The sequence below is a fragment of the Tachysurus fulvidraco genome, chromosome 15, assembly GCF_022655615.1.
Source record: "Tachysurus fulvidraco isolate hzauxx_2018 chromosome 15, HZAU_PFXX_2.0, whole genome shotgun sequence".
Classification (NCBI taxonomy): domain Eukaryota; kingdom Metazoa; phylum Chordata; class Actinopteri; order Siluriformes; family Bagridae; genus Tachysurus; species Tachysurus fulvidraco.
Window position 1 is genome coordinate 23873552 of NC_062532.1, and position 21349 is coordinate 23894900.

Below are 21349 nucleotides of genomic sequence, written 5' to 3' on the forward strand. Positions count from 1 at the left end.
GAGTGCGTGCACTGCTGTATGTGTGTGAGTGCGTGCACTGCTGTGTGTGTGTGAGTGTGTGCACTGCTGTGTGTGTGTGTGTGTAAGGGTGTGTGTGTGTGTGTACTGCTGTGTGTGTGTGTGTGTGTGTACTGCTGTGTGTGTGTGTGTGTGTGCACTGCTGTGTGTGTGTGTGAGTGTGTGCACTGCTGTGTGTGTGTGTGAGTGTGTGCACTGCTGTGTGTGTGTGAGTGTGTGCACTGCTGTGTGTGTGTGAGTGTGTGCACTGCTGTGTGTGTGTGAGTGTGTGCACTGCTGTGTGTGTGTGTGTGTGTGCACTGCTGTGTGTGTGTGTGTGTGTGTGTGTTCACTGCTGTGTGTGTGTGTGTGTGTGTGTGTTCACTGCTGTGTGTGTGTGTGTGTGTGTGTGTTCACTGCTGTGTGTGTGTGTGTGTGTGTGTTCACTGCTGTGTGTGTGTGTGTGTGTGTTCACTGCTGTGTGTGTGTGTGTGTGTGTTCACTGCTGTGTGTGTGTGAGTGCGTGCACTGCTGTGTGTATGTGAGTGCGTGCACTGCTGTGTGTGTGTGAGTGCGTGCACTGCTGTGTGTGTGTGCGCACTGCTGTGTGTGTGTGCGCACTGCTGTGTGTGTGCGCGCACTGCTGTGTGTGTGTACTGCTGTGTGTGTGTGCGTGTACTGCTGTGTGTGTGTGAGTGTGTGCACTGCTGTGTGTGTGTGAGTGTGTGCACTGCTGTGTGTGTGTGAGTGTGTGCACTGCTGTGTGTGTGTGAGTGTGTGCACTGCTGTGTGTGAGTGTGTGCACTGCTGTGTGTGAGTGTGTGCACTGCTGTGTGTGTGTGTGTGTGCACTGCTGTGTGTGTGTGTGTGTTCACTGCTGTGTGTGTGTGTGTGTGTGTTCACTGCTGTGTGTGTGTGTGTGTGTGTGTTCACTGCTGTGTGTGTGTGAGTGCGTGCACTGCTGTGTGTGTGTGTGCGCACTGCTGTGTGTGTGTGCGTGTACTGCTGTGTGTGTGTGTGTACTGCTGTGTGTGTGTGTGAGTGCGTGCACTGCGGTGTGTGCGTGCACTGCTGTGTGAGTGCGTGCACTGCTGTATGTGTGTGTGTGTGCGCACTGCTGTGTGTGTGTGTGTGTACTGCTGTGTGTGTGTGAGCACTGCTGTGTGTGTGTGAGTGTGTGCACTGCTGTGTGTGAGTGTGTGCACTGCTGTGTGTGTGTGTGTGCACTGCTGTGTGTGTGTGTGTGCACTGCTGTGTGTGTGTGTGTGCACTGCTGTGTGTGTGTGTGTGTGTGTGTGTTCACTGCTGTGTGTGTGTGTGTGTGTGTGTGTGTGTGTGTGTGTGTTCACTGCTGTGTGTGTGTGTGTGTGTGTGTTCACTGCTGTGTGTGTGTGAGTGCGTGCACTGCTGTGTGTGTGTGAGTGCGTGCACTGCTGTGTGAGTGCGTGCACTGCTGTGTGTGTGTGCGCACTGCTGTGTGTGTGTGCGCACTGCTGTGTGTGTGTACTGCTGTGTGTGTGTGCGTGTACTGCTGTGTGTGTGTGAGTGTGTGAACTGCTGTGTGTGTGTGAGTGTGTGCACTGCTGTGTGTGTGTGAGTGTGTGCACTGCTGTGTGTGTGTGAGTGTGTGCACTGCTGTGTGTGAGTGTGTGCACTGCTGTGTGTGAGTGTGTGCACTGCTGTGTGTGAGTGTGTGCACTGCTGTGTGTGTGTGTGCACTGCTGTGTGTGTGTGTGTGCACTGCTGTGTGTGTGTGTGTGTGTGTGTTCACTGCTGTGTGTGTGTGTGTGTTCACTGCTGTGTGTGTGTGTGTGTGTGTGTGTTCACTGCTGTGTGTGTGTGAGTGCGTGCACTGCTGTGTGTGTGTGCGCACTGCTGTGTGTGTGTGCGTGTACTGCTGTGTGTGTGTGTGTACTGCTGTGTGTGTGTGAGTGCGTGCACTGCGGTGTGTGCGTGCACTGCTGTGTGAGTGCGTGCACTGCTGTATGTGTGTGTGTGTGCGCACTGCTGTGTGTGTGTGTGTGTACTGCTGTGTGTGTGTGAGTGTGTGCACTGCTGTGTGTGTGTGAGTGTGTGCACTGCTGTGTGTGTGTGAGTGTGTGCACTGCTGTGTGTGTGTGTGTGTGTGCACTGCTGTGTGTGTGTGAGTGTGTGCACTGCTGTGTGTGAGTGTGTGCACTGCTGTGTGTGTGTGTGTGCACTGCTGTGTGTGTGTGTGTGTTCACTGCTGTGTGTGTGTGTGTTCACTGCTGTGTGTGTGTGTGTTCACTGCTGTGTGTGTGTGTGTGTGTGTGTGTGTGTGTTCACTGCTGTGTGTGTGTGTGTGTGTGTGTGTGTGTGTTCACTGCTGTGTGTGTGTGTGTGTTCACTGCTGTGTGCGTGCACTGCTGTGTGTGTGTGTGTGCGTGCACTGCTGTGTGTGTGCGTGCACTGCTGTATGTGTGTGAGTGCGTGCACTGCTGTATGTGTGTGAGTGCGTGCACTGCTGTATGTGTGTGAGTGCGTGCACTGCTGTGTGTGTGTGTGTGTGTGTGTGTGTGTGTTCACTGCTGTGTGTGTGTGTGTGTTCACTGCTGTGTGCGTGCACTGCTGTGTGTGTGTGTGTGCGTGCACTGCTGTGTGTGTGCGTGCACTGCTGTATGTGTGTGAGTGCGTGCACTGCTGTATGTGTGTGAGTGCGTGCACTGCTGTATGTGTGTGAGTGTGTGCACTGCTGTGTGTGTGTGAGTGCGTGCACTGCTGTGTGTGTGTGAGTGCGTGCACTGCTGTGTGTGTGTGAGTGCGTGCACTGCTGTGTGTGTGTGCGCGCGTGCACTGCTGTGTGTGTGTGCGCACTGCTGTGTGTGTGTGCGCACTGCTGTGTGTGTGTGTGTACTGCTGTGTGTGTGTGTGTGTGTACTGCTGTGTGTGTGTGAGTGTGTGCACTGCTGTGTGTGTGTGAGTGTGTGCACTGCTGTGTGTGTGTGAGTGTGTGCACTGCTGTGTGTGAGTGTGTGCACTGCTGTGTGTGTGTGTGTGTGCACTGCTGTGTGTGTGTGTGTGCACTGCTGTGTGTGTGTGTGTGTGTGTGTGTGTGTGTGTGTGTGTGTTCACTGCTGTGTGTGTGTGTGTTCACTGCTGTGTGTGTGTGTGTGTGTGTGTGTGTGTGTGTGTTCACTGCTGTGTGTGTGTGTTCACTGCTGTGTGTGTGTGTGTTCACTGCTGTGTGTGTGTGAGTGCGTGCACTGCTGTGTGTATGTGAGTGCGTGCACTGCTGTGTGTGTGTGAGTGCGTGCACTGCTGTGCGTGTGTGCGCACTGCTGTGTGTGTGCGCACTGCTGTGTGTGTGTGCGCACTGCTGTGTGTGTGTGCGCGCACTGCTGTGTGTGTGTGCGCACTGCTGTGTGTGTGTGCGCACTGCTGTGTGTGTGTGCGTGTACTGCTGTGTGTGTGTGCGTGTACTGCTGTGTGTGTGTGAGTGTGTGCACTGCTGTGTGTGTGTGAGTGTGTGCACTGCTGTGTGTGTGTGAGTGTGTGCACTGCTGTGTGTGAGTGTGTGCACTGCTGTGTGTGTGTGTGTGCACTGCTGTGTGTGTGTGTGTGCACTGCTGTGTGTGTGTGTGTGCACTGCTGTGTGTGTGTGTGTGCACTGCTGTGTGTGTGTGTGTGCACTGCTGTGTGTGTGTGTGTGCACTGCTGTGTGTGTGTGAGTGCACTGCTGTGTGTGTGTGAGTGCGTGCACTGCTGTGTGTGTGTCAGTGCGTGCACTGCTGTGTGTGTGTGAGTGCGTGCACTGCTGTGTGTGTGTGCGCGTGTACTGCTGTGTGTGTGTGCGCGTGTACTGCTGTGTGTGTGTGAGTGTGTGCACTGCTGTGTGTGTGTGAGTGTGTGCACTGCTGTGTGTGTGTGAGTGTGTGCACTGCTGTGTGTGTGTGAGTGTGTGCACTGCTGTGTGTGTGTGTGAGTGTGTGCACTGCTGTGTGTGTGTGAGTGTGTGCACTGCTGTGTGTGTGTGAGTGTGTGCACTGCTGTGTGTGTGTGAGTGTGTGCACTGCTGTGTGTGTGTGAGTGTGTGCACTGCTGTGTGTGTGTGAGTGTGTGCACTGCTGTGTGTGTGTGAGTGTGTGCACTGCTGTGTGTGAGTGTGTGTGTGTTCACTGCTGTGTGTGTGTGTGTGTGTGTGTGTGTGTGTGTGTGTGTGTGTGTGTGTGTGTGTGTGTGTTCACTGCTGTGTGTGTGTGTGTGTTCACTGCTGTGTGTGTGTGTGTGTGTGTGTGTGTGTGTGTTCACTGCTGTGTGTGTGTGTGTTCACTGCTGTGTGTGTGTGTGTTCACTGCTGTGTGTGTGTGTGTTCACTGCTGTGTGTGTGTGTGTGTTCACTGCTGTGTGTGAGTGTGTTCACTGCTGTGTGTGTGTGTGAGTGTGTTCACTGCTGTGTGTGTGTGTGTGCACTGCTGTGTGTGAGTGTGTTCACTGCTGTGTGTGTGTGTGAGTGTGTTCACTGCTGTGTGTGTGTGTGTGCACTGCTGTGTGTGTGTGAGTGTGTGCACTGTTGTGTGTGTGTGAGTGTGTGCACTGCTGTGTGTGAGTGTGTGCACTGCTGTGTGTGTGTGCACTGCTGTGTGTGTGTGTGTGCACTGCTGTGTGTGTGTGTGTGCACTGCTGTGTGTGTGTGTGTGCACTGCTGTGTGTGTGTGTGTGTGTGTGTGTGTTCACTGCTGTGTGTGTGTGTGTTCACTGCTGTGTGTGTGTGTGTGTGTGTGTGTGTGTGTGTTCACTGCTGTGTGTGTGTGTGTGTTCACTGCTGTGTGTGTGTGTGTGTGCGTGCACTGCTGTGTGTGTGTGTGTTCACTGCTGTGTGTGTGTGTGTTCACTGCTGTGTGTGTGTGTGTGTTCACTGCTGTGTGTGTGTGTGTGTTCACTGCTGTGTGTGTGTGTGTGTGTTCACTGCTGTGTGTGTGTGTGTGTGTTCACTGCTGTGTGTGTGTGTGTGTGTTCACTGCTGTGTGTGTGTGTGCACTGCTGTGTGTGTGTGTGCACTGCTGTGTGTGTGTGTGTGTGTGTGTGCACTGCTGTGTGTGTGTGTGTGCACTGCTGTGTGTGTGTGTGTATGTGTGTGCACTGCTGTGTGTGTGTGTGTATGTGTGTGCACTGCTGTGTGTGTGTGTGTATGTGTGTGTGTGCGCACTGCTGTGTGTGTGTGTGCACTGCTGTGTGTGTGTGTGCACTGCTGTGTGTGTGTGTGCACTGCTGTGTGTGTGTGTGTGCGCACTGCTGTGTGTGTGTGTGTGTGTGTGTGTGCACTGCTGTGTGTGTGTGTGTGTGTGTGTGCACTGCTGTGTGTGTGTGTGTGTGTGTGCACTGCTGTGTGTGTGTGTGTGTGTGTGTGTGCACTGCTGTGTGTGTGTGTGTGTGTGTGTGTGCTCTGCTGTGTGTGTGTGTGTGTGTGTGTGTGTGTGTGCACTGCTGTGTGTGTGTGTGTGTGTGTGTGTGTTCACTGCTGTGTGTGTGTGTTCACTGCTGTGTGTGTGTGTGTGTGCTCTGCTGTGTGTGTGTGTGTGTGTGCACTGCTGTGTGTGTGTGTGTGTGTGCACTGCTGTGTGTGTGTGTGTGTGTGCACTGCTGTGTGTGTGTGTGTGTGTGTGCACTGCTGTGTGTGTGTGTGTGCACTGCTGTGTGTGTGTGTATGTGTGTGCACTGCTGTGTGTGTGTGTGTATGTGTGTGTGTGCGCACTGCTGTGTGTGTGTGTGTGTGTGTGCACTGCTGTGTGTGTGTGTGCACTGCTGTGTGTGTGTGTGTGTGTGTGTGTGTGTGTGTGTGTGTGTGTGCACTGCTGTGTGTGTGTGTGTGTGTGTGCACTGCTGTGTGTGTGTGTGTGTGTGTGTGCACTGCTGTGTGTGTGTGTGTGTGTGTGTGTGTGCACTGCTGTGTGTGTGTGTGTGTGTGTGTGCACTGCTGTGTGTGTGTGTGTGTGTGTGTGTGTGTGTGTGTGTGCACTGCTGTGTGTGTGTGTGTGTGTGTGTGTGTGTGCACTGCTGTGTGTGTGTGTGTGTGTGTGTGTGATCACTGCTGTGTGTGTGTGTGTGTGTGTGTTCACTGCTGTGTGTGTGTGTGTGTGTGTGTGTTCACTGCTGTGTGTGTGTGTGTGTGTGTGTGTGCACTGCTGTGTGTGTGTGTGTGTGTGTGTGTGTGTGTGTGCACTGCTGTGTGTGTGTGTGTGTGTGTGTGCACTGCTGTGTGTGTGTGTGTGTGTGTGTGCACTGCTGTGTGTGTGTGTGTGTGTGTGCACTGCTGTGTGTGTGTGTGTGTGTGTGTGTGTGCACTGCTGTGTGTGTGTGTGTGTGTGTGTGTGTGCACTGCTGTGTGTGTGTGTGTGTGTGCACTGCTGTGTGTGTGTGTGTGTGTGTGTGTGTGCACTGCTGTGTGTGTGTGTGTGTGCACTGCTGTGTGTGTGTGTGTGTGTGCACTGCTGTGTGTGTGTGTGTGTGTGTGCACTGGTGTGTGTGCACTGGTGTGTGTGCACTGGTGTGTGTGCACTGGTGTGTGTGCACTGGTGTGTGTGCACTGGTGTGTGTGCACTGGTGTGTGTGCACTGGTGTGTGTGCACTGGTGTGTGTGTGTGTGTGTGTGTGTGCACTGCTGTGTGTGTGTGTGTGTGTGTGTGCACTGCTGTGTGTGTGTGTGTGTGTGTGTGTGTGCACTGCTGTGTGTGTGTGTGTGTGTGTGTGCACTGCTGTGTGTGTGTGTGTGTGTGTGTGTGTGTGTGCACTGCTGTGTGTGTGTGTGTGTGTGTGTGTGCACTGCTGTGTGTGTGTGTGTGTGTGTGTGTGTGTGTGTGTTCACTGCTGTGTGTGTGTGTGTTCACTGCTGTGTGTGTGTGTGTGTGTGCACTGCTGTGTGTGTGTGTGTGTGTGTGTGTTCACTGCTGTGTGTGTGTGTGTGTGTGTGTGTGTGTGTGTGTTCACTGCTGTGTGTGAGTGTGTTCACTGCTGTGTGTGAGTGTGTTCACTGCTGTGTGTGAGTGTGTTCACTGCTGTGTGTGAGTGTGTGCACTGCTGTGTGTGTGTGTGTGCACTGCTGTGTGTGTGTGAGTGTGTGCACTGCTGTGTGTGTGTGAGTGTGCGCACTGCTGTGTGTGTGTGTGAGTGTGCGCACTGCTGTGTGTGTGTGAGTGTGCGCACTGCTGTGTGTGTGTGAGTGTGCGCACTGCTGTGTGTGTGTGAGTGTGAGCACTGCTGTGTGTGTGTGAGTGTGCGCACTGCTGTGTGTGTGTGAGTGTGCGCACTGCTGTGTGTGTGTGAGTGTGCGCACTGCTGTGTGTGTGTGAGTGTGCGCACTGCTGTGTGTGTGTGAGTGTGTGCACTGCTGTGTGTGTGTGAGTGTGTGCACTGCTGTGTGTGTGTGAGTGTGTGCACTGCTGTGTGTGAGTGTGTGCACTGCTGTGTGTGTGTGTGTGTGTGTGTGTGTTCACTGCTGTGTGTGTGTGTGTGTGTGTGTGTGTGTGTGTTCACTGCTGTGTGTGTGTGTGTGTGTGTGTGTTCACTGCTGTGTGTGTGTGTGTGTTCACTGCTGTGTGTGAGTGTGTGTTCACTGCTGTGTGTGAGTGTGTGTTCACTGCTGTGTGTGAGTGTGTTCACTGCTGTGTGTGTGTGTGAGTGTGTGCACTGCTGTGTGTGTGTGAGTGTGTGCACTGCTGTGTGTGTGTGTGTTCACTGCTGTGTGTGTGTGTGTGTGTGTGTGTGTGTTCACTGCTGTGTGTGTGTGTGTTCACTGCTGTGTGTGTGTGTGTGTGTGTTCACTGCTGTGTGTGTGTGTGTGTGTGTGTGTGTGTGTTCTCTGCTGTGTGTGTGTGTGTGTGTGTGTGTTCACTGCTGTGTGTGTGTGTGTGTGTTCACTGCTGTGTGTGTGTGTGTGTGCGTGCACTGCTGTGTGTGTGTGTGTGTGCGTGCACTGCTGTGTGTGTGTGTGTGTGCGTGCACTGCTGTGTGTGTGTGTGTGTGCGTGCACTGCTGTGTGTGTGTGCGTGCACTGCTGTGTGTGTGTGCGTGCACTGCTGTGTGTGTGTGTGTTCACTGCTGTGTGTGTGTGTGTTCACTGCTGTGTGTGTGTGTGTGTTCACTGCTGTGTGTGTGTGTTCACTGCTCTGTGTGTGTGTGTGTGTTCACTGCTCTGTGTGTGTGTGTGTGTTCACTGCTCTGTGTGTGTGTGTGTGTGTTCACTGCTGTGTGTCTGTGTGTGTGTGTTCACTGCTGTGTGTGTGTGTGTGTGTTCACTGCTGTGTGTGTGTGTGTGTTCACTGCTGTGTGTGTGTGTGTGTGTTCACTGCTGTGTGTGAGTGTGTTCACTGCTGTGTGTGAGTGTGTTCACTGCTGTGTGTGTGTGTGAGTGTGTGCACTGCTGTGTGTGTGTGAGTGTGTGCACTGCTGTGTGTGTGTGTGTTCACTGCTGTGTGTGTGTGTGTTCACTGCTGTGTGTGTGTGTGTTCACTGCTGTGTGTGTGTGTGTTCACTGCTGTGTGTGTGTGTGTGTGTGTGTGTGTGTGTTCACTGCTGTGTGTGTGTGTGTGTGTGTGTGTGTGTTCACTGCTGTGTGTGTGTGTGTGTGTGTGTGTGTTCACTGCTGTGTGTGTGTGTGTGTGTGTGTGTGTTCACTGCTGTGTGTGTGTGTGTGTGTGTTCACTGCTGTGTGTGTGTGTGTGTGTGTGTGTTCACTGCTGTGTGTGTGTGTGTGTGCGTGCACTGCTGTGTGTGTGTGTGTTCACTGCTGTGTGTGTGTGTGTGTGTTCACTGCTGTGTGTGTGTGTGTGTGTTCACTGCTGTGTGTGTGTGTGTGTGTGTTCTCTGGTGTGTGTGTGTGTGTGTGTTCACTGCTCTGTGTGTGTGTGTGTGTTCACTGCTCTGTGTGTGTGTGTGTGTGTGTTCACTGCTCTGTGTGTGTGTGTGTGTGTGTTCACTGCTCTGTGTGTGTGTGTGTGTTCACTGCTCTGTGTGTGTGTGTGTGTTCACTGCTCTGTGTGTGTGTGTGTGTGTGTTCACTGCTGTGTGTGTGTGTGTGTTCACTGCTGTGTGTGTGTGTGTTCACTGCTGTGTGTGTGTGTTAACTGATGTGTGTGTGTGTGTGGTAACTGATGTGTGTGTGTGTGTGTGTGTGTGTGTGCACTGCTGTGTGTGTGTGTGAGTGTGTGCACTGCTGTGTGTGTGTGAGTGTGTGCACTGCTGTGTGTGTGTGTGTGCACTGCTGTGTGTGTGTGTGTTCACTGCTGTGTGTGTGTGTGTGTGTGTTCACTGCTGTGTGTGTGTGTGTGTGTGTGTTCACTGCTGTGTGTGTGTGTGTGTGTGTGTGTTCACTGCTGTGTGTGTGTGTGTGTGTGTGTGTTCACTGCTGTGTGTGTGTGTGTGTGTGTGTGTTCACTGCTGTGTGTGTGTGTGTGTGTGTGTTCTCTGCTGTGTGTGTGTGTGTGTGTGTGTGTGTTCACTGCTGTGTGTGTGTGTGTGTGTGTGTGTGTTCACTGCTGTGTGTGTGTGTGTGTGCGTGCACTGCTGTGTGTGTGTGTGTTCACTGCTGTGTGTGTGTGTGTGTTCACTGCTGTGTGTGTGTGTGTGTGTGTTCACTGCTGTGTGTGTGTGTGTGTGTTCACTGCTCTGTGTGTGTGTGTGTGTTCACTGCTCTGTGTGTGTGTGTGTGTTCACTGCTCTGTGTGTGTGTGTGTGTTCACTGCTCTGTGTGTGTGTGTGTGTTCACTGCTCTGTGTGTGTGTGTGTGTGTGTTCACTGCTGTGTGTGTGTGTGTGTGTGTTCACTGCTGTGTGTGTGTGTGTGTTCACTGCTGTGTGTGTGTGTGTGTTCACTGCTGTGTGTGTGTGTGTGTGAGTGTGTGCACTGCTGTGTGTGTGTGAGTGTGTGCACTGCTGTGTGTGTGTGTGTGCACTGCTGTGTGTGTGTGTGTTCACTGCTGTGTGTGTGTGTGTGTGTGTTCACTGCTGTGTGTGTGTGTGTGTGTGTGTTCACTGCTGTGTGTGTGTGTGTGTGTGTGTTCACTGCTGTGTGTGTGTGTGTGTGTTCACTGCTGTGTGTGTGTGTGTGTGTGTGTGCGTTCAGTGCTGTGTGTGTGTGTGTGTGTGCGTGCACTGCTGTGTGTGTGTGTGTGTGCGTGCACTGCTGTGTGTGTGTGTGCGTGCACTGCTGTGTGTGTGTGTGTGTGCGTGCTCTGCTGTGTGTGTGTGTGTGTGCGTGCACTGCTGTGTGTGTGTGTGTGTGTGTTCACTGCTGTGTGTGTGTGTGTGTGTGTTCACTGCTGTGTGTGTGTGTGTGTGTTCACTGCTGTGTGTGTGTGTGTGTGTTCACTGCTGTGTGTGTGTGTGTGTGTTCACTGCTGTGTGTGTGTGTGTGTGTTCACTGCTGTGTGTGTGTGTGTGTGTGTTCACTGCTCTGTGTGTGTGTGTGTGTTCACTGCTCTGTGTGTGTGTGTGTGTTCACTGCTCTGTGTGTGTGTGTGTGTGTTCACTGCTGTGTGTGTGTGTGTGTGTGTTCACTGCTGTGTGTGTGTGTGTGTGTTCACTGCTGTGTGTGTGTGTGTGTGTTCACTGCTGTGTGTGTGTGTGTGTGTGTTCACTGCTGTGTGTGTGTGTGTGTGTGTTCACTGCTGTGTGTGTGTGTGTGTGTTCACTGCTGTGTGTGTGTGTGTGTGTGTGTTCACTGCTGTGTGTGTGTGTGTGTGTGTGTGTGTGTGTGTGTGTGTGTGTGTGTGTGTGTTCTCTGGTGTGTGTGTGTGTGTGTTCACTGCTGTGTGTGTGTGTGTGTTCACTGCTGTGTGTGTGTGTGTGTGTGTGTGTGTGTGCACTGCTGTGTGTGTGTGTGTGTGTGTGCACTGCTGTGTGTGTGTGTGTGTGTGTGTGCACTGCTGTGTGTGTGTGTGTGTGTGTGTGTGCACTGCTGTGTGTGTGTGTGTGTGTGTGTGTGTGCACTGCTGTGTGTGTGTGTGTGTGTGTGTGTGTGTGCACTGCTGTGTGTGTGTGTGTGTGTGTGTGTGTGCGCACTGCTGTGTGTGTGTGTGTGTGTGTGTGTGTGCGCACTGCTGTGTGTGTGTGTGTATGTGTGTGTGTGCGCACTGCTGTGTGTGTGTGTGTATGTGTGTGTGTGCGCACTGCTGTGTGTGTGTGTGTGTGTGCACTGCTGTGTGTGTGTGTGCACTGCTGTGTGTGTGTGTGTGTGTGTGTGTGTGTGTGTGTGTGTGTGTGTGCTCTTGTGTGTGTGTGTGTGTGTGTGTGTGTGCTCTTGTGTGTGTGTGTGTGTGTGTGTGTGCACTGCTGTGTGTGGGTGTGTGTGTGCACTGCTGTGTGTGGGTGTGTGTGTGTGTGTGCACTGCTGTGTGTGGGTGTGTGTGTGTGTGCCACTGCTGTGTGTGTGTGTGTGTGGTGTGTGCACTGCTGTGTGTGTGTGTGTGTGTGTGTGTGTGCACTGCTGTGTGTGTGTGTGGTGTGTGTGTGTACTGCTGTGTGTGTGTGTGGTGTGTTGTGCACCTGCTGTGTGTGTGTGTTGTGTGTGTGCACTGCTGTGTGTGTGTTGGTGTGTGTGCAACTGCTGTGTGTGTGTGTGTGTGCACTGCTGTGTGTGTGTGTGTGCGCACTGCTGTGTGTGTGTGTGTGTGCACTGCTGTGTGTGTGTGTGTGTGTGTGCACTGCTGTGTGTGTGTGTGTGTGTGTGTGCACTGCTGTGTGTGTGTGTGTGTGTGTGTGCACTGCTGTGTGTGTGTGTGTGTGCACTGCTGTGTGTGTGCACTGCTGTGTGTGTGTGTGTGTGTGTGCACTGCTGTGTGTGTGTGTGTGTGTGTGTGTGCACTGCTGTGTGTGTGTGTGTGTGTGCACTGCTGTGTGTGTGTGTGTGTGTGCACTGCTGTGTGTGTGTGTGTGTGTGTGCACTGCTGTGTGTGTGTGTGTGTGCACTGCTGTGTGTGTGTGTGTGTGTGTGTGCAGTGGTGTGTGTGTGTGTGTGTGTGTGTGTGTGTGTGTGTGTGTGTGTGTGTGTGTGTGTGTGTTCTCTGCTGTGTGTGTGTGTGTTGTCTGCTGTGTGTGTGTGTGTGTGTGTTCACTGCTGTGTGTGTGTGTGTGTGTGTGTGTGTGTTCACTGCTGTGTGTGTGTGTGTGTGTGTGTGTGTGTGTTCACTGCTGTGTGTGTGTGTGTGTGTGTGTGTGTGTGTGTTCACTGCTGTGTGTGTGTGTGTGTGTGTGTGTGTGTGTGTGTGTGTGTGTGTGTGCGCGCACACTTTAGATGGGTTAAATACAGAGAATTCTGAGTCTGGGTCACCGTACTGTACATAGCCGTATGTGACGTCCCTGTCACTTGTGGAGGTCTTAACCAACTGTAATATTGGTTTAAGGGTCTGATGGGTCTGTAAACAGTGAGGATGTTTATCCAGGCTGTATGATGAGAAATTAACAAGACTATGTAGATAAAACCTAAATGGTGCTGAAATGTCCTGTCACTTGATGAACTGATGTACAGATTTGTCCAATTTAAAAATGTAAAAACACCAAACACACAGGTTAAACCACACTGCACACACACCTTGAGGGCATTGATGACCGTCTCGATGTGTGTTTTGACGGCCTCGTGGGAGAACTCGGAGCTGGCGAGTGTGCACATGCTCTCTAAGGCCAGGTAGCGCAGGTTAGTTTCTCTGTGCTGTAGGAACTGCCCCAGCTGATTACACGCTCGCACCAGCAGGTTCGGCTCACTGTCACAGACACACAAAGAGGCCAGTGAGGGTTAGCAGCGGTTTGTAGCTGCTGTAACATAAAGCAGCTTTTCTGTAATAACATTAAACGTAACTATGCCACAGTAACAGCATGGAGGTTAACGCTGAGTGAGACACAGCTCTAGTGCTCACCTGTCATAGTGAATGATGAGAGCTATAGCCTCAAACAAGATGGCGTTCTTGGCATTGGAGTGCTGCACCTTTTTGGATTTGGGAGGTTCCTGTGCTTTGTTGAGAATCGTCTCCAGACACTCCACCAGGCGGCCTTTAACGGCGCCATCCTCAGGAGGAGGGTAGCACTGCAGAAGACGCAGTAACTTACAGGAAAGCCAGGGAGCAGGAACAAAGTAATATGTGTAGTCCTGCAGGTCGGTGGATGCTGAGGACACGATCTGAACAACACAGAAACATGTTTAATATGACACACAGTAGTGCATGAACGTGACTGTGCACATGTAAACACACTGCAGAAATGACACACACCCTGCTCAGGCGGGACACGGCCAAGGACACGCACGTCTTAAACTCATCTGGGTTTTTCTGGCTAAGGCAGGTGATGAGGGAGATCGCTGCAGTGACCACACCCTAGAACCAAAGAAAACATATTTAAAGCAGATGTAAGGCCTAGCTCATTTCTATGACAAGATGTATTTAGCTGGTGCTCTTTACTAATCAAAACCTGCTTTAAGGTTCGAGAGCTAAAAAAACATTTACATTCATACATGTAGCCTTTAAGACATACATTTAGAAGCTGTTTTTCTTGTATTCTAATTTTTTACAATTGCAAAGCTAAACAAATGTAAGTACGTAAGCTGTAGGCTTTTACCCAAGGCAGCAATAACACTGATGATGCAGAAATATAGACTGAACACTAACTCAGGTGTATAATACCCATGACAGCTGCTCTTTATTTCCCTTTGTTAAGATGGTATAAATATCTGCCCTGGGAATGTCCTTTTTCCATAAAGCTTTCCGTTACAAAAGTGTGGTGGTGTTTGTTTTTCCCACTCGGACCCACCATGTGCTGGTCGTTCAGTAAATGTACCACTCTGGACGTCCACTCTCCCATCAGCACCAGGTCTGGAGATGTTTTATACAGACGCAGCAGACACAGAGCAGCCGACTGTTTAACACTGTCCATTGTGTCCCTGAAACACACAGACACGTGTACACACAAACACACACACACAGAACTGATATAAATCCTATAACTTCATATTTATTCTAGATCATTTAAGTGGAACAGCCGAAGAACAGCCAATAACATTTGAGATAGGCCACATGTAAGTAAACCTAAACAGCTGATGTGGGGGTTTCCTCATGTGACCGCCTCACTAATGCCTCCACGATGAACCTGAACACTTAGCATTCCTTTATTTTTGTAACGAACCCATCAATATTTATTTACACTCAACACACAAACCAGATGTTTCTGGGAACTGGATGAAGGTGTATTTACACACACAGTAAAACACAATCCTTATCATTTTCCCCCAATGCTGCCGTTTAGCTGTTCAGTGTGCGCTCGTTATGGAATAGTTCTGTTTCTGCACAGATGAAGATCTACTTCAGTTACAAAAACTCTGAAAAATCTCTCCACCATTTCAAGGTCTTCAGTAATCTTCAGCTCTTATTTTGTCTCTCACAGCTGCCTCATTCTCTACATCACATTTTGTGTCTTTGGCTTATATTCACTTCCCCTTTCCCTCTAATCTAATGCATCAGTTCTCTTACCCTGCCACCAGGATGCGTGGGATCTCCCCAGCAAAGGCCTCGGCCATCTCCCTGCTGCCCACGTTGGCGATGCAGTGCAGTGCCAGACACATGAAGGTGGGGTTCCTGCTGGACAGGTCATTCTTTATGGCATTATTGATCAGCCTGATCAGTTCACTGTTGCTGTTCACCAACACAGAGATGAACAGGTAACCCTGAGGGAGATTACAGAATCATTAGGTGTCACTGCACTCTCAGGCTGTAAGGAAAAGTGACATCATTAATCTTCATTTTAATGAGACTGATGTACTACATGCTTCTAGGTCATTTTTACACTTGATATAAAACATAAGTTTCTGTTGTATTATAGAGAAGTAATGAAGATAAAGGCACTGCGATGACGTGCTGTTTCATTTTCTATCCCATAATAGATTACTTTCCTAAAATAGCAGGTATAAATAGATGTTCCCTCACTTTTCTCTCTGACTTTTCTCTCTCTATTGTAGTTAACAAACCAAAAATACATCCTATTATTGGGTGTGCGCGAGTGAGTGAGTGTGGAGTGTGCACGAGTGAGTCAGGGAGTAATAAACACTTGTTCAGGGAGTGCGCGCACGCGAGTGAGTCAGGGAGTAATAAACACTTGTTCAGGGAGTGCGCGCACGCGCGAGTGAGTCAGGGAGTAATAAACACTTGTTCAGGGAGTGCGCGCACGCGCGAGTGAGTCAGGGAGTAATAAACACTTGTTCAGGGAGTGCGCGCACGCGCGAGTGAGTCAGGGAGTAATAAACACTTGTTCAGGGAGTGCGCGCACGCGCGCGAGTGAGTCAGGGAGTAATAAACACTTGTTCAGGGAGTGCGCGCGCGCACGAGTGAGTCAGGGAATAATAAACACTTGTTCAGGGAGTGCGCGCGCGCGCGAGTGAGTCAGGGAGTAATAAACACTTGTTCAGGGAGTGCGCGCACGCGAGTGAGTCAGGGAGTAATAAACACTTGTTCAGCGAGTGCACGCGCCTGCGAGTCGGGGAGTGCGCCCGCGCGCGCCTGCGAGTCAGGGAGTGCGCCCGCGCGCCTGCGAGTCAGGGAGTGCGCCCGCGCGCCTGCGAGTCAGGGAGTGCGCCCGCGCACGCCTGCGAGTCAGGGAGTGCGCCCGCGCGCGCCTGCGAGTCAGGGAGTGCGCCCGCGCGCGCCTGCGAGTCAGGGAGTGCGCCCGCGCGCGCCTGCGAGTCAGGGAGTGCGCCCGCGCGCGCCTGCGAGTCAGGGAGTGCGCCCGCGCGCGCCAGCGAGTCAGGGAGTGCGCCCGCGCGCGCCTGCGAGTCAGGGAGTGCGCCCGCGCGCGCCTGCGAGTCAGGGAGTTACAGCCAGATGAAATAATAAACATGATGAGAATCATGGAGGAGAGGGGGAGAAGAGGGGGATAACACAGAGGGAGTGGAGAAAAGGATGGGGTAGAGCAGAGGAGAGGGGGATAGAGGTAGAGGAAGAGAAGAGAGAGATCTCGGTCTGTAAGTGAACTGTGACACCGACGCTCATTTGGTAAACATTTGTTTAGATTTTGCATGGACGTATTTCTGACCAACGTATGACAGCCTTCTATAAGCATGTGGTAGCTTAGTGGTGAAGCTGTTCGGAAGGTTGTGAGTTCAGTCCCAGGTCCATTAGGCTGCCACTGTTGGGCCCCTTAGCAAGGCCCTTAACCCTTAATTGCTCAGTTGTATAACAATGAGATAATGTAAGACTCGGGTCCAGACTCGGGTGTGTAAACATACACGCTGAAGTTACTGTGAACCGCTTTAGTAAAGCTACAGAATTATTTATCATAATGACATCTCTGCTTGTCAGGGGTTACATGAAGTGGTTAATTCTGTTATTCCACTTTATTATGAATCAACACTGACTCAAAGTGAGCCGTTTAATTATTTAGTTCGAGTTGTGGTTTGATCAAATCACACTTAATCCGAGCACACAACAGAAAGCGTACCTGAGAAAGAGAATAGAGGGAAAAAAAACATGCAAAAGGGGAGGATTCTTTAGAGAAAAAGTACATAAACACACTTAACACTGAGACATAACCCTAAATAATGACCTCACAAAAAGTGATGACATCACCACATTTATCAGGACGAGGGACAGAGAGGCTCCGTGCAAGTAGAGCGACACGATCTCCTTCCTGCTCTCTATAGATCTGCACAACTCCCTGTGTGTGTGTGTGTGTGTGTGTGTGTGTGTGTGTGTGTGTGTGTGTGGGGTCCTAAGCAGGAGATAATTAGAGCTGTTGGTGAACAGACATGTCACTGAGATCAGTGAAAACACAGGGGTTTCGATCATTTTCTTTAAGCCATGAGTACAGTTCCCTCTCTGTGCTTGGGGTTGAGTACAGAACTCAGTCTCAGTATTGTTTAGTATTATACTCGTCTTCTTCATGAGGAAGACTACTGCACTCCCTAATAAATAGGTGGTGTACCTGAGTTGTGGGAGTTAGTCCTTTCGTAGTAAATGCTATTTTATTACTGTATGTTTTTATGTCCTTGGTCTTTTCTAGCCTTCAATGTCTAGTGTTCAGTGAAAACTAACTCTTGGTGGAGTTTGTAATCCTGCCTCACACACCTGAGCTCAAGTTGACACTTCACCTGCCTGCATGTCCTGTCCTTACATAGTAGAGCATCTTCTCTGTATCATCTACCTTTTTACTTTTGGTGTGCAACTATAGTCAATAATCCTTGTACCTAAACCAGCAACCACCATAAACACTCTGTCCCACTGCACTGAGGTGGTCGTAATGTGAGCAATCTTACCTGCTCCTTTTTGGGACACAAAAACATTCGGCTCAGTTCATTTTGCCTCGTTAAAACCGAGGGAGTGCCTCCTCCCACCCATCTCATTATGCCTCTATTCCACTAGTTTGTGGTTTAAGCCTCACCGTAATCAATCTTGTCGAACAAATGGTCAATAATTTGTTGGTATATTTTCTGTGGTGAATCACGATGGCACAGCTGGAATGTCATTGATGAGGAACACCTGTCTCACCATGATCAAGTGTAGTTAATATGTAGTTAAACACTGTCATCAACACGTCCCTGTGAACGGGAGGCAATGATCATCACCATAACTGCCAGGTGTGATTTTCATCCTCATAAAACTTCAGCACGATTCGTGATGTCTGTATGAACGATGCACTGGGCCTGCAGACATGGGGAAGGTGGGAAAGCTGTACGCAGACCTACATGAACAAACTGGATTCAGAAGCGTCCTCTACAAAAGTTGTGTTGTGCAGGGAAACGTATAGTCCTCTTTCTGTTTTACCTTCTGCATGAGGTTCTATGCTGCATATTTTAACTAAATTTCCAAGTCGGGAAACGAATTAATGCAAATACTCACGTTATCTAAACCCCTGAACAGAGATCACTCTCCAGTCCTGCAGTTATAAATAAACAGAAAACTCCAGAACAAAAAGCGAGACAGAGCAGCACGAGTGTCTGTGTGTGTGTGTGTGTGTTCACTTACAATCTGTTTCTCTGTGTACTTGTTGGAGCTGAGCAGGTTCACAGCCTCCATGTGGCCAAAGTCAATGTCATGGCCCAGGAGGAAGATGAAGAGCAGCTTACACACGTACTTCTTCTTGCTGTATCCATCCAGAGCCTTATCTCCTTTAAACTTAGAGCGAATGTTGGCCAGCTCCTTGTTGATGCGCTTGATCTCAGCCTCCTTACTTTTGCCTAAGAAAGAAGATGACAGAGCAGAACAGAGGCTGGATAAGACCTGACAGCTGTAATCACAAATGTGGGGACAATAAAGCAAAAACATTTACACTGAGAAAATTATTTTAAAACTCATTTCTTCACTGATTTTAAACTGAGATTTTGCTTTAATTGGCCACGCCTCCTTCACTGACTGACAGGTACAGAGGCCACACCTCATTTACTAAGATAGGTAGTGATCACACCTCCTCCATGACACGGTGCAGCCCAGATTGTGATTTTTATGTAGAATTCAGTAGTAAAATATTTTCAATCCAATCGTATAGCACTTAACAACCTTAAGCCCAGAAACAGAGTTAAGTTATAATTATACAGAACCTGTATAAACACCAACAGCAGGTTTCCCCACTGTAAACACAGTTAACAGGGTGTGGTGTGTAAAACTCACACAGGGAGAGTAACCTTTCGATTTACAGTTAATAATAAGCTGTGTTCTGTCCCTCAGCTAAGAGCTTCACTGTGCTGCTCACAGAGATGGGCACAAACCCACAATGTTCTGAGGACAGGAAACAGCAGCATGGACCATCTGTGGGTTTAAAGGCTAGAGAACAGGAACCCGTGCGAGCACACACACACGTTGCCATAGGAACAAGCTAATAGACAAAAATATATCTCCTTATTGCATCAAGCTTACTATGAAAAATATGTATAAGAGAGTCTGTAGATCTCACAAGAAAGGTCATAGGTCTATAGTCAGAGGATCGTATAATCAGACACGTCTCATGTGAGTGTTTATTCAGATCATGTACAGTGTAATGGGGTTAAGAATAATCTTATAAAATCAAAGTAAATGTTAAACATCTGTATACGTGTCACAGGTCACATGTCCAGATACACAAACTATCTGACCTGTGCATGGTGTGTTGGTGTGTATTGTTGTGTGTCGGTGTGTATTGCTGTGTGTCGGTGTGTATTGCTGTGTGTCGGTGTGTATTGCTGTGTGTCGGTGTGTATTGCTGTAGTTGTGACATTTAAACTCAGACTGACTTTAATATTTAACTCCATTCATGAGGAGTTTACAGTATGCTGTAAAATAAATCTCCCATGAATCATAAAGTCAGGCTGAAATCTAACCATGGTCCATCACACAGCACTCCATCACACAGTAACCACACACCTCTCGTGTCTGACGCCGCATTCATAAGGGTTACAAATTAAAGATTAGTCTTGTTTTTATTTTACATCAGTTCATTTAACATTTACATGATTCCTGCCCATGTGCACAAAGCTCCACCTCTACGGGTCTAGAACATGATTGACAGGTTGGATTGAAATAAGGAGGAAAAAAATTGCAACACACAAGTGACACAAATGAAGTATGAATGGATCTGACTAAATGTTCTGACTAAATGTTCAGTAATTCATGTTTTGGTTTTTAAAAAAAAAAAAAAAAACACACTAAAAGCGCCTGCCTTTGCCCCCTCAGGGACCCCCCCCTACTGATCCCACCTCACCTGTCCCCTCAGATGAAACCTGTTTACATCTCAGGTGTAGCTTAATCAAATTCAAGTTCTAAATCCAACATCTAAACGGGAGTTGTCCTTCACTTCTCCAGCATGCTAACGTTTAAACCTCAGACATGCAGCTGGAGTAACAGTGAGAACCTGATAAACACCTTATCGTCAGTGTTCAGACGGACTGGCCTGTGCTTTTGGAGACAGATATCAATGCCAGGGTCACGCTGTTGAACTCCACTCAGATATCTGATGTATTTTTTGTACACTGTTCGAGACTCCATCTAAACACTAATGGCGGTGTATTCACATAACAGCCAATAGGATTTAAGATACTCTAGGCCACACCCCCAGTTTATTCACCAACACCTGCCCACTTTAATCAGAACCACTATTGTGTAGATCAGACACCACGTGTGTTTGGAGTTAAGCGGCACATGTTACAGGTAAAGTCAGGAGTCATCACAGGAACATCACAGTGTGTGTACTGTGTCATGGTGTCAGCACAGTGTTTATGTTCATCCACAACGGTGGTGTGTGTGTGTGTGGTAAAGCTGTGACGCGTCAGTCAATAGGAGCGGTAATTTAAGATTCCAATGCTAACAGCTAGTCTGGCAACTTCGGTTTTAGAGCATTTACCAGTTGTAACAGTTGGTTTATGAGCATATAGCTTTATAAAACTAAACCATGTAGGTTTCCATCACTGTTAACACCTTTTACTGTAAAACACTACACTGCAATTATCTACACAGTTAGGGTCAAGTGTTAGAGTCATTAACAGATTACATTGTAAATACAAGGAATAATGCATAAATATTTCTGACAGATGTAAATAAAAGAGAGAGAGACAGACACACACACACACAGAGAGACACAGACACACACACACACACACAGAGAGACACAGACACACACACACACACACAGAGAGACACAGACACACACACACACACAGAGAGACACAGACACACACACACAGAGAGACACAGACACACACACACAGAGAGACACAGACACACACACACAGAGAGACACAGACACACACACACAGAGACACAGACACACACACACAGAGACACAGACACACACACACAGAGACACAGACACACACACACAGAGACACAGACACACACACAGAGACACAGACACACACACAGAGACACAGACACACACACAGAGACACAGACACACACACAGAGACACAGACACACACACACACACAGAGACACAGACACACACACACAGAGAGACACAGACACACACACACAGAGAGACACAGACACACACACACAGAGAGACACACACACACACACACAGAGACACACACACACACACACACACACACAGAGACACAGACACACACACACACAGAGAGACACAGACACACACACACACAGAGAGACACAGACACACACACACAGAGACACAGACACACACACACAGAGAGACACAGACACACACACACACAGAGACACAGACACACACACACACACAGAGACACAGACACACACACACACACAGAGACACAGACACACACACACACAGAGACACAGACACACACACACACACACAGAGACACAGACACACACACACACACACAGAGACACAGACACACACACACACACACACAGAGACACAGACACAGACACACACTTCTAGCTTTTACATTCGGAAGGAATAAAATATACCACGAG

The 21349-nt window shown here is 49.5% G+C and overlaps 1 protein-coding gene across 4 annotated transcripts in view; it reads right to left on the reverse strand.

The window, feature by feature from the left end:
- The window catches only part of ap2a1 (adaptor related protein complex 2 subunit alpha 1), a 43337-nt gene that overhangs the window by 21140 nt on the left and 848 nt on the right, over positions 1–21349 (reverse strand). For all 4 annotated transcript variants that reach the window (XR_003441942.2, XM_027155742.2, XM_027155740.2 and 1 more), the window contains exons 2-7: positions 17948–18159; positions 14465–14658; positions 13749–13878; positions 13214–13315; positions 12863–13122; positions 12541–12709 (exon numbers count right to left, since the gene is read on the reverse strand). Coding sequence is in view for 3 of the 4 variants with exons in the window: in XM_027155742.2 (XP_027011543.1) it covers positions 12541–12709; positions 12863–13122; positions 13214–13315; positions 13749–13878; positions 14465–14658; positions 17948–18159 (1067 nt within the window). In the remaining variant the exon portion in view is untranslated. The remainder of the gene's footprint in view (positions 1–12540; positions 12710–12862; positions 13123–13213; positions 13316–13748; positions 13879–14464; positions 14659–17947; positions 18160–21349) is intronic.